The sequence below is a fragment of the Vigna umbellata genome, chromosome 7 (assembly GCF_029865625.1).
Source record: "Vigna umbellata cultivar VRB3 chromosome 7, Vumbellata_1.0, whole genome shotgun sequence".
Classification (NCBI taxonomy): Eukaryota; Viridiplantae; Streptophyta; class Magnoliopsida; order Fabales; family Fabaceae; genus Vigna; species Vigna umbellata.
The window spans coordinates 8,742,110-8,754,637 of record NC_142171.1 but is presented as its reverse complement, the minus strand read 5'-3'; the positions used below and the strand labels follow the sequence as shown (position 1 = coordinate 8,754,637).

Sequence of the window (12,528 nt, the reverse complement as noted above, 5' to 3'; positions counted from 1 at the left end):
TTAAAACGCAATGTGCAGAAACAGACCTGGGAGCAATGGCCAAATAAGTGGGGAGTTTAGACAAACTTTCTACACACAGGGGTCAACTATTAAAATGGTTTGTTTTTTAATTGAACATACTTTTTTTAACACTTATTGGATATAGAAGTAATGCTCAGCCATTGATGATCACAAGTATATGGATGTACATGACCAATGAAAAATTCTTGTTAAAACTCAATGTGCAGAAACAGACCTCGAAGCAAAGGCTAAATAAGTGGGGAGTTCAGGCAAACTTTCTGCACACGGGGGTCAACTGTGAAAATGGCCTTGTTTTTTAATTAAACAAAAATTTGTTAACACTTATTGGACTTATTGGATATAGAAGTGATGTTCAGCCATTGATGATCACAAGTATATGGATGTACATGGTCAAGGAAGAATTCTTGTTAAAACTCAATGTGCAGAAACAAACCTGGGAGCAAATGCCAATTAAGTGGGGAGTTTAGACAAACTTTCTGCACACGGGATCAATTGTTAAAATGACCTTGTTTTTCATGGAACCAACTCTTTTTAAGACTTATTGGACTTATTAAAGGAATTTAATTTTTTCATAAGTTTACTTCATAAATTCAGGCGTACACTTTCATAGTTTAATTAAATTATAATATTTTGAAGCTTGGCACAGTGGATTTTAAAAAATAATAAATTTATATTTAAAATTTATATTCATTCTTAATGTTGTTGACATTATAAAGATAATATTTAATATATTTGTATGTAAAAAGGATTCCTATCTTTAATTTAAAAATAATATTTTTATTTTATCATAATTTTTATTAATTAAAAATTTTCTTAAGTCCAATAAGTCTTAAAAAAAATTGGTTCCATTAAAAAACAAGGTCATTTTCATAGTTGATCCCTGTGTACAGAAAGTTTGCCTAAACTCCCTACTTATTTGGCCTTTGCTCCCAGGTCTGTTTCTGCACATTGAGTTTTAACAAGAATTCTTCCTTGACCATGTACATCCATATACTTGTGATCATTAATGGCTGAACATCACTTCTATATCCAATAAGTCCAATAAGTGTTAAAAAAAGTTTGTTCAATTAAAAAAAGGTCATTTTCATAGTTGACCCCCGCGTGCAGAAAGTTTGCCTAAACTTCTCCCTTATTTTTCCTTTACTCCCAAGTCTGTTTCTGCACATTGAGTTTTAACAAGAATTCTTCCTTGGCCATGTACATCCATATACATGTGATCATCAATGGTTGAACATCACTTCTATATCCAATAAACGGTAGAACAACGTCAGAATCTACTCAATTCATCGATAAATAGTGATGCGCTTCCGATAAAGGGTGGGAAGACACGCAAGCGAAAGGGATTACTTCACGGCACTAATTTTTCGGGGGCTGAGCATGTTCCCATCAGCGGCACAGCGGCGTAATGTCCTCCGGTAACCGTTGAACGACGCAGCTTAGGCAAGTGATGGTGGAAACTCCGTTGAGCTCTTCTCACTGGCATGGATGCTTTACTCTCTAGGGTTTTCAATCCAAAATTCTGAATACGATTTTCAAATGCAAAAGTGAAACGCGCTCTTCAAATCTCCTCTGCACTCAATATTCACATCATTTATTATTTTTTGTTCATTTTACACGTGGACTACTCAAAATGTGACACGTGACGGTGTCAAAAATTTGTCAAATTCTAAGTGTCAAAGAATCATTACCCTTAGAAATTATGAATTCAAGTTCTACGTGTAGAAATATCTTAACACGATAAGACTTTATCATAAAAATAGAATAAAAAAAGTGGAAATTAAAAATGATTAAAATAAAAATAAAAATGTTTAATGAACCAGGTTTAACCATTATTTTTCTTTTATTACAATAATTATAAAATAACATAGATAGAATACCATAAGATTTAAAGTCTAATGATGGAGCATAAAAAAAAGTGTAACAATGGGTAAATATTTTATTTTTTTAATTTATTCTGAGTAATATTCCTTGAACCACACATCCACGCAAATTCAAAACCAAATCTTGTTGGCTACACCAATTTTACTTTCTCATCTCAGCGCCAACCACAACCACATCTTTGACCGCCACCTTTTCCTCCAAGCCAAACACCTACCCACACTCCGCACGTGTACTTAGCATCATCTTTACCGTGGAACCGGATCAGCGGATAATACTTTCTTTGTCATCTTCTTCTCTTCATCACCCACGTGGCGCTCTTTTACTTGATAGTATTGCGAATTGTGCCAAGTGAATTATTACTGGAACAGATCGGACAGATCCAACGGTTGTCAAGGTAACACGTATGATTTGGAATCATCCAACGGTATCTGGAAACTGTATAGCAATTGCGACTTGTTTTTCTTCTCATTCTTCTCTGTCAATCTATCTGTGTACCCTTTTTCCCTTAAAAGCCTAATGTTATTCGTGAAAGCTTCGTTTCCCATAACATTTTTTGAATAACAGATTTTACTTTCTGAGGATTTAACCTTTTTGAGGTATACACTGATTGATTAATAGCGTTTCTCTCTTCCTTGTTTTCACTTTTTTTTCTTTCCTAAAATAGCGGTTTGTGGATTCTCCGAATGATTGAATCTTTAGCAAAAGTTCGTGCTTTTGTCGTTTCAGCTTGTGGGTTGTTTGTTTTTCAACCTCGTTTATCTGATTTTGGAGGAAAGACACGTTTTTTGCGTTTATTGAAATGTTTACATGCGTAATTGTTTTGGGGGTAAAAAATGGGTTCGGTTACCTTGATGGTGGCCACGTTGGGAGTTTGTTTGTGTGGCTACTTTGAGGTTTGCTATTTTTTGTTCTTGCTGTGAATAGTTTGGTTGTTGTTTTGAATCTGTCATTTTTTGGATTATGTGTCAAGATGAGTTTATTCCTCTCGATTCTTGTTGAGAAAAAATGGGTGTCTTTATTCAATGTACTTTGGAGTACTATTAATGTTTTGGTTTTGGTTTTTGGTGTATATACAATGTTTGCGGCTATTGCCTTTTGTTATAACTAGTAACAAATGGTTGTTTAATGATTTGAATTGCCCTTTGTTATGACTTGTTAGTCATTCTTTCCGAGGTGGAAAGCCTGTGAATAACGCAGCTAGAAAATTCGGCTCTTCTGGCTTCTGGCGTTTGAAATTCAAGTGTCACCAATCATTTTCTGAGTATGCTTGTTTAAACAACTCGGTTTTTTATTAGCTTTTGTTTTTGCTCAGGAGCTTCTGTAGTCATTCGATTTCCTAATTTTCTGTTGTGAAAATTGTTTTCACTTCAATTTAGATGGTTGCTAACTGAGTTCTTAATAGGATTCCCTAACCAGAGCTGCTGTTTGTTCAAGAAGAGGCTGTGTTCATTGCTCAGAAAGAGTTTTTGCTGCAAGAAATAGAGACACAGTCGTGTAAATGTCTGTGGCTTTTACTAACCTCTCATGGTGGTTGTGGAGTGGGAAGCATCAAGAGCCAAGAATCTCAAATGGATCTTCTATAAATTCTTCTGCTGATTCGAATCTGTGGGAATCAGATGTTTTGAGGTTTCCTTTGGTTCAGACGAATATGGGATCCTCATCGAGAAAGGTGAAGCGCAAATGGCACAGTAGGGAAGAGAGGAAGGTGGATAGGGAATATGATGTTGTTCTGGTTCCATCTGATGGTGGATGTGTTTCTGGTTCTGAATCTGATGATTCTGACTGGTCAATTGGCTGGTTAGAGCCTCATGGACCTGGTTTCCCAAGTGATGATGAAACAGATAACAGTTTTGCTGTGTTGGTTCCCTGTTATGGACGAGATTATGGGAGAATAGTGGAGGATCCAAAAAGCAATTTGCTGAGGGGTGTTGGGAATTTTCCAGATAGTTATTCAGATGGTGAGTTTTTTTTATTAACACATCTTTTGGAGTTACATTTGTGCTGTTTTTGAATTGGTTTTCTCTGTCTGTTTTGGTTAATAAATCATTGGCAATTTAGTATTTGAATACATGAATTTTGATTGAACAAATAAATATTAGTAAAAAAAGTAAAAGCTCTACAAAATGTTGGTTTGTCTTTAATTTTTGTTGGCTTTGTGATTGTCATACTGATTTCTGTCAAATTGGTTCCAGCAGCTGCTGAATTCCACCATGAATTTGTATTAGTTAAGAACAAGATTAGCCAAATATATTTTTTGGTTAAACTTTACCAGATTGCATTTAGTGTTATTTCTATTACATTTTTTTTTAGAGGAAGTTACTTCACATTTTTATAAACGAAGATTAAGATACAAAGAGAATTCATCAATGTTGCTGCATTTACATTTAAGGTCCATAGGAGATAAACATGAGTTGGGTGTGAAACGATTTTAGCCTGAACCTTTTTATTCAATAATCATACTAAGTTTTCTTGTTTTGAAACGAAAATAAGATTTGCCATTGGATTTATGAATCTGCCTTTACCCTGATGGTCCATTAGCTGGAATCAACAATAACGACATGAATTGGACTTATATCTAGTATGATATGTGATGGGACTTGTGAAGTTAATTTTAATTTGGATTTTGTGCATAAATTTGTGGTTGATTACATAGCATGTAGATTTCTCTTCTGGTGGGGTTAGAGTTGAAACATTTATGCTTTTTCTCCCTTGTGTGCAGAGAGCAAAAAATATGTGGAAGACTGGCTCTCTTCTCTTAGAAATACCTGATGCACAACCATTCATCATTGTGATCCCTACACTTCCTCAGAAAATTCCTCTTTGGTGGTCCATAGCCAATAAATCATTGTATAATGTAAATATTGTAAAAAGAAAAAAAAGGGCTTTGACGTTATGTCAGAATATGATTGGTTAACATTGAGTCTTTGTTAATTGAAATATAAGAAGAGGAGGAGATGTGAATGTGATGCTTTGGCACTGAGAATGATGTGCAACTGCTGCTGTTCTGCTTTCTTCCTTGGAGAGTGCAAAAATTATGACTGAATGAGGTTTATTCACGTGTGACTTTGGAACTTGCAATTCGTTCATGTAAATATGATGTAATTGGTTGAATGCTTCATCGTGTACTCAAATTTGTACATATCTGTATATAAATTTTGTATAACATGATGTGTGTGTGTTTGGAGTTTGGATGTATAAACCACAATTTTGTGTAAATATGTTGATAATATAGTATCTATCCTACAATAGTAAATTGCATTGACATCCTTTTTTATCTTGTTAAATTTCTCTCTATATTCTTTATTTTTCTTCTGTTGAATTTGATGTTTCAATTGTTTTGAAAATATCACATCAACTATTTTTGGTTGATTTGGAAAACCTTATTACATGTGCTTAAAGATAGATTTCTATGATTGTTATATGCAATTTCAAGAACTTACATATGGTTTTACTGCAATTTTATATAATTTAAGGAAAGAGTCAATTTTATAGATTCTGGCTACAATATTAAAGAAAGTAGATGTCGATTGTGTGCTAATCGTGTTTAGAGCTGTCAAAATGGGTTGAAACCCGTGAGCCAATCTGGCTCACGACGGGTTTGAGCCGGGTTGGGTTGGAAAAAAATGTCAAATTTTTTATGCCAATTTTGACCCGGCTCACTAAGAACCCAGCTCACATGGGTTGAATTCGTGGTGGGTTGGGTTGGCTCACCAACCCACCTATTTTTTTTTAATTAAATCAAATTAATTAAATTAATTATTTAAATTCTATTTTTTTATTAAAATTAAATTAATTAAATTAATTATTCAAAATGTATAACTTTTATTTAGTAATATATAGTTTTTTCACAAGTTCTTCTCTGTAAATAAAACCCTAAGTTCCCCTACCCTTACACTCCCTTCACTCGACGCAGCCTTTACCCTTAGTGCAGCAAAAAATTTGTCTTACCAGAGCTGTGCAGCAGACTCTCTCCTTCCCCTTCGTGAAACCCTTGTTGTCCTCTCAAATATCTCAGGTAAGAAACTATTTATATTTTTATAGCTTTCAAATTTCGTTTGCTCATGTTTTTGCCATAATAAAGTGTAATGTGAGGGGTGCTTTATTTTGAGAGTGAACCGTGCATTGATTCCAGGAGCTTAGTGCTTGAGAGATTTTGGAGCAATGATAACCCTACGGTCATAGCAGTCCAGTCCTAAGTCTAGAAGGTCACAATTTCATTTTTTATTTGGTTTCATTCTTTGAATGAAATATCCTCCCTGCCATTTGTTACGTAAGACCCCTCCATCATGCATAAAAAAAATGAAACAATAAAACCCTTTTGCCCCCACATATCCAATCAACTACCAAGGAATCATTACTGGCCCACGTGAATATTTCTTTTCCTTTTCTCATTCCAAACCCGCAGACCCCTAAACTAAGGGTTTTTAAACCCTTTTTTGTTTCTTTACCTATTTGATAATTGAATTTAATGTGGAATAAATTGTTGTTTAAAAATATTGTGTGTATCTTTTGTTGTGATCATTATATTAATAATATTGTATAATTATTATAGAACAAAATGAAATCTGAAACAGTAAATGATGAAAGTGTTCATGATCATTTGAAAGATGGTTCGCCACCTAACATAGAAGACATTGAGAATGAGGATAAAGATTTTGATAGAAAAACTAAGAGACCTAGGTTAAGTACTTCAAAAGTTTGGGATCATTTTACGAAAATTGGTATTAAAGATGGTAAAGAAAAGGAAAAATGCAATGCATGTGGAACAGAGTATGTTGCTGGTGGTATGAAAATAGGGACCTCAACAATGTTGCGTCATTTGTCAAAGTGTTCGGTCCTAAAGAAATTAAAAGACAATGACATAGGAAAAATGATAATTGATCATGCTGGGAAATTAAGATCTAGAGAAATTGACCAAAAAGTTGTAGATGACCTTATTTCAATGGCTATTATTCAACATGGACTTCCATATAATTTTGTTGAATATAAATGGATTAAAGAATTACTTCTATATCTAAATCCAGAAGCAAGAGTTCCAAGTAGGAATACAGCTGTGTCTAATATTTCAAAGAAATTTCATGAACACAAAGAGAGGGTTAAACTTGCGATGTGTAAATCTCATAGTAGAATTTGTTTGACATCTGATTGTTGGACTTCTATAAATCAAGAAGGGTTTATTTGTTTGACTGCTCATTTTGTTGATGCTAGTTGGAGGTTGAATAGTAAGATTATTGCCTTTTGTAAAATGGAACCTCCACATACAGGTCATGATTTGGCACAAAAAATATTTGCTCTCTTGCTTGATTGGGAAATAGATAGGAAGATTTTTTCTATTACACTCGACAATGCTAGTGCCAATGAGGTGTTGCAAAAAATTTTGAGTGAGCAATTGAAATTGCAAAATAGTTTGATACGTAATGGTGATTACTTTCATATAAGGTGTAGTGCACATGTCTTGAATATTATTGTGCAAGAGGGATTAAAGGTGGCTTCTGATGCTTTGCAAAAGATTAGAGAGAGCATAAAATATGTGAGAGGATCAGAGGCAAGAAAAATTGCATTTAAAGAATGTGTTATGCAAGTGAGGGGTATTGACACCAAAGTAGGTTTGAAAATGGATGTTCCTACTAGATGGAATTCTACCTATCTTATGCTTGAGAGTGCAATTCGATATCGACGCGCCTTTGGAAGTTTGGCTATCCGTGATAGAAATTATTTTCATTGTCCGTCAAATGATGAGTGGAAAAAGGCTGAAAAAATGTGTGAGTTCTTGAAGCCGTTTTATGTAATGACTAATTTGATTTCAGGTTCTTCTTATCCAACTTCTAATCGTTACTTCATGCAAGTTTGGAAAATTGAATGTTTGTTACGAGAAAATGTAAAAAGTGATGATATGACGATTAAAGATATGTCATTGAGTATGATGAACAAGTTTAGTAAGTATTGGGATCAATATTGTGACATTCTTGCTATTGGGGCTATTCTTGATCCACGGATGAAGTTTGAAGCCATTCGATTTTGTTATAGAAAGATTAATCCTTCTACTTGTGAAGAAAAAATTAATGTTTTAAAGGATAACATGTATAAGTTGTTTGAAGAATATGTCAAATTAAATTCAAATGAGTCAAATACTTCAAGTTCTCAAGTTGCTCCTCCAACACAACAACCTTCTTTTACTAATGATGAGCCAGTGATGGATGCATTTGATGTAAGTCTTTAATTCTTATATTTGCTTTATTTTATTATGTATATTTTATTTATTACTTGTGACTAATGACATATTAACTTTGTTTGATGTCTTAGGAATATGTTGATTATTTGAGCCAACATGTTAATGACACTGGAAGGTCTGAATTAGATCTTTATTTAGATGAAGGGAATCTTGATCCAAAGTTTTTTGATAAGTTGGATGTATTAAGTTATTGGAGGGATCGTCAAGATCGTTATCCAAACTTGTCTAAGATGGCTTGTGATGTTCTTAGCATTCCAATCACTACAGTTGCTAGTGAGTCTGCCTTTAGTCTTGGTTCTCGTGTGCTAACTAAATATCGTTCATCCATTCTTCCAGAGAATGTTGAGGCACTTATTTTAACTCAAAACTAGTTGCATGGTTTTGAACTAACAGGTAACATTATTGTTATTCTCATATGTCTTTAATTATTTATTACTTTGTGTTTCAATACTATTAGTTAACACTATTTTTTATTGTATTGTAGATGGAGATAAAGAAGAAGATGCTTCAAGAGGGCATAATCCTATGGATTTATTCATTCAGGACTCAAATTTAATAGATGGATAATATTATAGATTGGATAATTCAGGAATATATCATTTGTTTTATCTTGTTTTTAGATCTACCTACAAGCATGACAATTTTATCTTGTGTTATATATTTTTGTTAATGGCTATATGTAATTACGTATGTCTCATTAAACTAAATTAACAAAATTTTATGCTTGATAGCTTAAAATATATATAACAATATATTTCTTTTGTTTCATTTTCTTTTATATTAATTGATCATATTATTACTGTTTCAATTTGATCGATCAAAGTAACATGTTTTAAGAATCTCGGAAGAAGAGAGTGAAAAAGAAGTTAATTAAGTGAGCCAATGAGCCAACCCGTTTAACCCACCAACCCGTGGTGGGTCGGGTCGGGTTCGAATTTTTTCGGCTTGCTAATAAATGAGCCGGGTTGGGTTGGCTCACTAAGTGACCAACCCGTGGTGGGTCGGGTTGGGTCGGGCCGGGTTACCCGTTTTGCCAGCTCTAATCGTGTTATTATATTATTATCACACGAATATTATATTATTATTAATATTATATTATTATATGGACGCACACACAAGAGGATCTAGTTACATAGTAACTCAATAAAAAAAAATTACTTCACATTTTATATAAAAGTCTCTTCTCACCAGTTTCTTTTCTATTTTCTTCTTTTATTTCAGTATATTTTAATGTTTTTACATTGATACTTTTATTTGTAAATTTTGTAAATATAGCTTTAAAGTTGTAACATCATATAAGAAAATAGAATATTTAAACCATCTTATATTACAAGTGAAGTATCGACCAAATATAATTTTATAGATAGAAGAAATATATAAAAACATAAATAAATAAAGTTTAGTTACACTCGTGTCACAAAATTAAAGTATTTCAAAATATACAAAATATTAAAATCTTTCAAGACAAAGGACAAAACTATTTTACAAATGACAGAGCGAAATGATTCCTTATTAACCAAGGTAACATATATCTAATGTACATTTCTATTGTCTTTTTTTTTTCTTTTCAAGCTTTTGTCTCATAACTCATGTTTCAAGAGTTCGTATGAAAACTCATCTTCTTATGCAATTTTAGAAACTCAAGTTGTGCTAGAATGTAGCACTAGGGTAGTACCTACTTCTGATATTGATCCTCTTGCATGGTTATCTTACTTAGAGACGTTGTACTTGTCTTTTTTGTTTTGTCCCAAGCAAATTGAACATTGTTTGTCTTCATACTATTTGGTGGCAATTTTTCTTATGTTCCCATCAAACTATTACAAGTTGAAGGTGAAAATGCATATTAGTTTTTGCTTCAGCCACCAAATGCGCCAGCATTCATTGGAAACACGGTAAGCATGCACTACAATGGTTTTATATATTCTTACCATGTCATTTACATGACATGTCATTTACATGACATGTCATTTACATGACATGTCATGATGTTGTGCTAAATTTCCCTAAAAGTACACCTATAAATGAGTTTCACACAACTCTAGCGAAATTTAGGTTAATAGCTTAATTATGCTTACTTTGTATATCATTAAGTAGATAACAATTTCAAGAACTGTTTATTGAGTTGAATCAATGACACGTTTTTCTCCTCTGTTTCCATTTTAATTTTTATGAACTTGATGAATAGGCAGAGCAACTATTTCACAGAAATGGCTCCACATTACTAGCGAGGCTTTGGCTTGAACCCGTGCTAGAGGAGCATCACAAGCATTAGATCGTCAAATTGAACTTGACTTACTTACCATGTATACCTTGTTACTTAGATCTTTGATCAATATTGTAGCTTTAGAATAATTTCCCTGGTGCATGTGATCTCTATTATTTACATTTATGTCTAGCTCCTCAATTTTTGTTGTTCAAGTTTGTGTCATTTCTTTACAGTCCAAAGGATGACATTGAGTTTACCATAGTGAGAGACACCATAAGAAGAAAAGTAGAGGTAAGTTTATTCGTGTAATTTTAATTATTAGCATGGAATAGCATAACTCATACTTAAAATATAAAACTTTAGGCATGGTCTTACTTCTCTTCATGTCATATTTTAAACCTTTATGAACATAATATATTAGCAGACTTGGTTCATGTCATTGTTTTATCAATTCCAATAAGAACAAGTATTTAAGTTGGATTTAATGAGGGTTAGTGAATTTATAGTAAAATAATACCCAATACGCTTTCTTATGAATGCATAAACACAGTAATAACAAGAGTGTAGAGAATTCTTAAATTATAAACTTATGATTGATGTTTTAACTATTATTATATGTCATAATTTCCTTGAGTTTGAACTTTGTGATGCCACACTCAAACATGATTCATTTTCCATATTATTTCTGTTTCCAATTTTGACACTCTTGCGATCCTTTACATATTACTTTTGTTCAACATTATATAGCTTAAAACTTGAGAAGGGCTGAACCAGGAAGGCTACATCTACTATAGGTTGTCAAGAACTCCAATTCTTTGATTTAAAGAGTTGCATCAACCTCTAATAGCAGGTGAAGAGGAAGACAACTGGACTTTGGAACCTACTACATGGTAAACAAAGAGAAGAATTACTCTGGAAAGAAAATCTTATGTTGGAATTTTCTTGCTATAGGAAGTTGTTTTCACCTAGGATAGTTAGCCAACTAGTTTTACAGGTAGCACCTATGTATAAAATAGAAATCTTGTAATAGAGTTAGGGAGTTTTTGAGTGTATCAGTTTTTGACAAATTAATTGTATTTCTAACGTTTATAGTTTATTTTATATAATAATATTTAATTTGATTATTCATTTCATTTTGATTTATTATTAAAACATTTGTTATGATGATTAAATTATTTAAATCACTAAAAAAATTAAATTATTACATTACCGGCGGTTTTGTAGGAAACTCCTGCAAATAGGGGTGGTTTTGTGCAAGCACGACTATTTCCGGCAGTTTTGGAGGCAACCCTGCAAATAGGGGCGATTTTTGTGAAACCTCGGCTATTTCCGGCGGTTTTTACAAAACCCCGGGTAATTGCGGCGGTTTTTGAAAAAACCGTCGGTAATGTTTAACGACATTACTTTTACCCGCGTTTTTTGCAACCGTAGGAAAACCATTTTTCAAGGGTTAAAATTGCTAGTAATGCTAAAAATAACCCCTGGAAAAATTGTGTATTTTTGTAGTGTATATTAGGGTATTTTTGTCTACTAAAACCCGGTACACATTGCTAAAATATATCAAGTGAAAAAGAGACATACGCAAGTTAACAGACCCCATATATATATATATATATATATATATATATATATATATATATATATATATATATATATATATATATTAGAATTAGAATATTAGTTGTAAGACACTTAGTTGAAAATAAGACTTATTTATTATTATCAATCATGAAAAATACATTCTTATATCCTCTATTTGTAATAATCTAATTCTCCTAAAAAGTGAAATAGGGAAACAAAATAAAATAAAAGATTATATATCTATATCTTATAATTAGGAAGATTCTAAAGATATTTTTTCTAATTACAACACTCTCCCTCAAGTTGGTAAATGAATATCAATCATTCCCAACTTGCCTACAAGATCTTGAAATCTACCCGAAGGAAGCCCTTTTGTAAAAATATCTGCTATTTAAAGTTCTGTAGGAACTTGAGTTGTAATCACAAATCCTCTGTCAAGATTGTCTTTAATGAAATGCTTGTCAATTTAAATGTGTTTGGTTCTGTCATGTTGTTCTGGATTATGGGCTATGCTCATAGCAGACTTATTGTCACAATGTAGTTGCACCGGGTTCTCCACTTTGACTTTAAGATCATCCAAAATAATTTTCATCTAGAGTCCTTCACA

The 12,528-nt window shown here is 32.8% G+C and overlaps 1 protein-coding gene across 3 annotated transcripts; it reads left to right on the top strand.

The window, feature by feature from the left end:
* The first annotated feature begins 2,364 nt into the window (after positions 1 to 2,364).
* LOC124838858 (uncharacterized) lies at positions 2,365 to 5,186 on the top strand. Of its 3 annotated transcripts, none has more exons than XM_047314562.2 (3): positions 2,365 to 2,498; positions 3,305 to 3,860; positions 4,622 to 5,186. In XM_047314562.2, exons 2-3 carry the CDS (start codon positions 3,401 to 3,403, stop codon positions 4,669 to 4,671), a joined length of 510 nt encoding a protein of 169 aa, XP_047170518.1. In that variant the 5' UTR covers positions 2,365 to 2,498; positions 3,305 to 3,400; the 3' UTR covers positions 4,672 to 5,186. The 3 variants fall into 3 exon arrangements, with proteins under 3 accessions (XP_047170518.1, XP_047170520.1, XP_047170519.1); XM_047314564.2 differs by having other exon boundaries at positions 2,378 to 2,498; positions 3,319 to 3,860; XM_047314563.2 differs by lacking the exon at positions 2,365 to 2,498 and adding an exon at positions 2,642 to 3,163.
* The last annotated feature ends 7,342 nt before the right edge of the window (positions 5,187 to 12,528 follow it).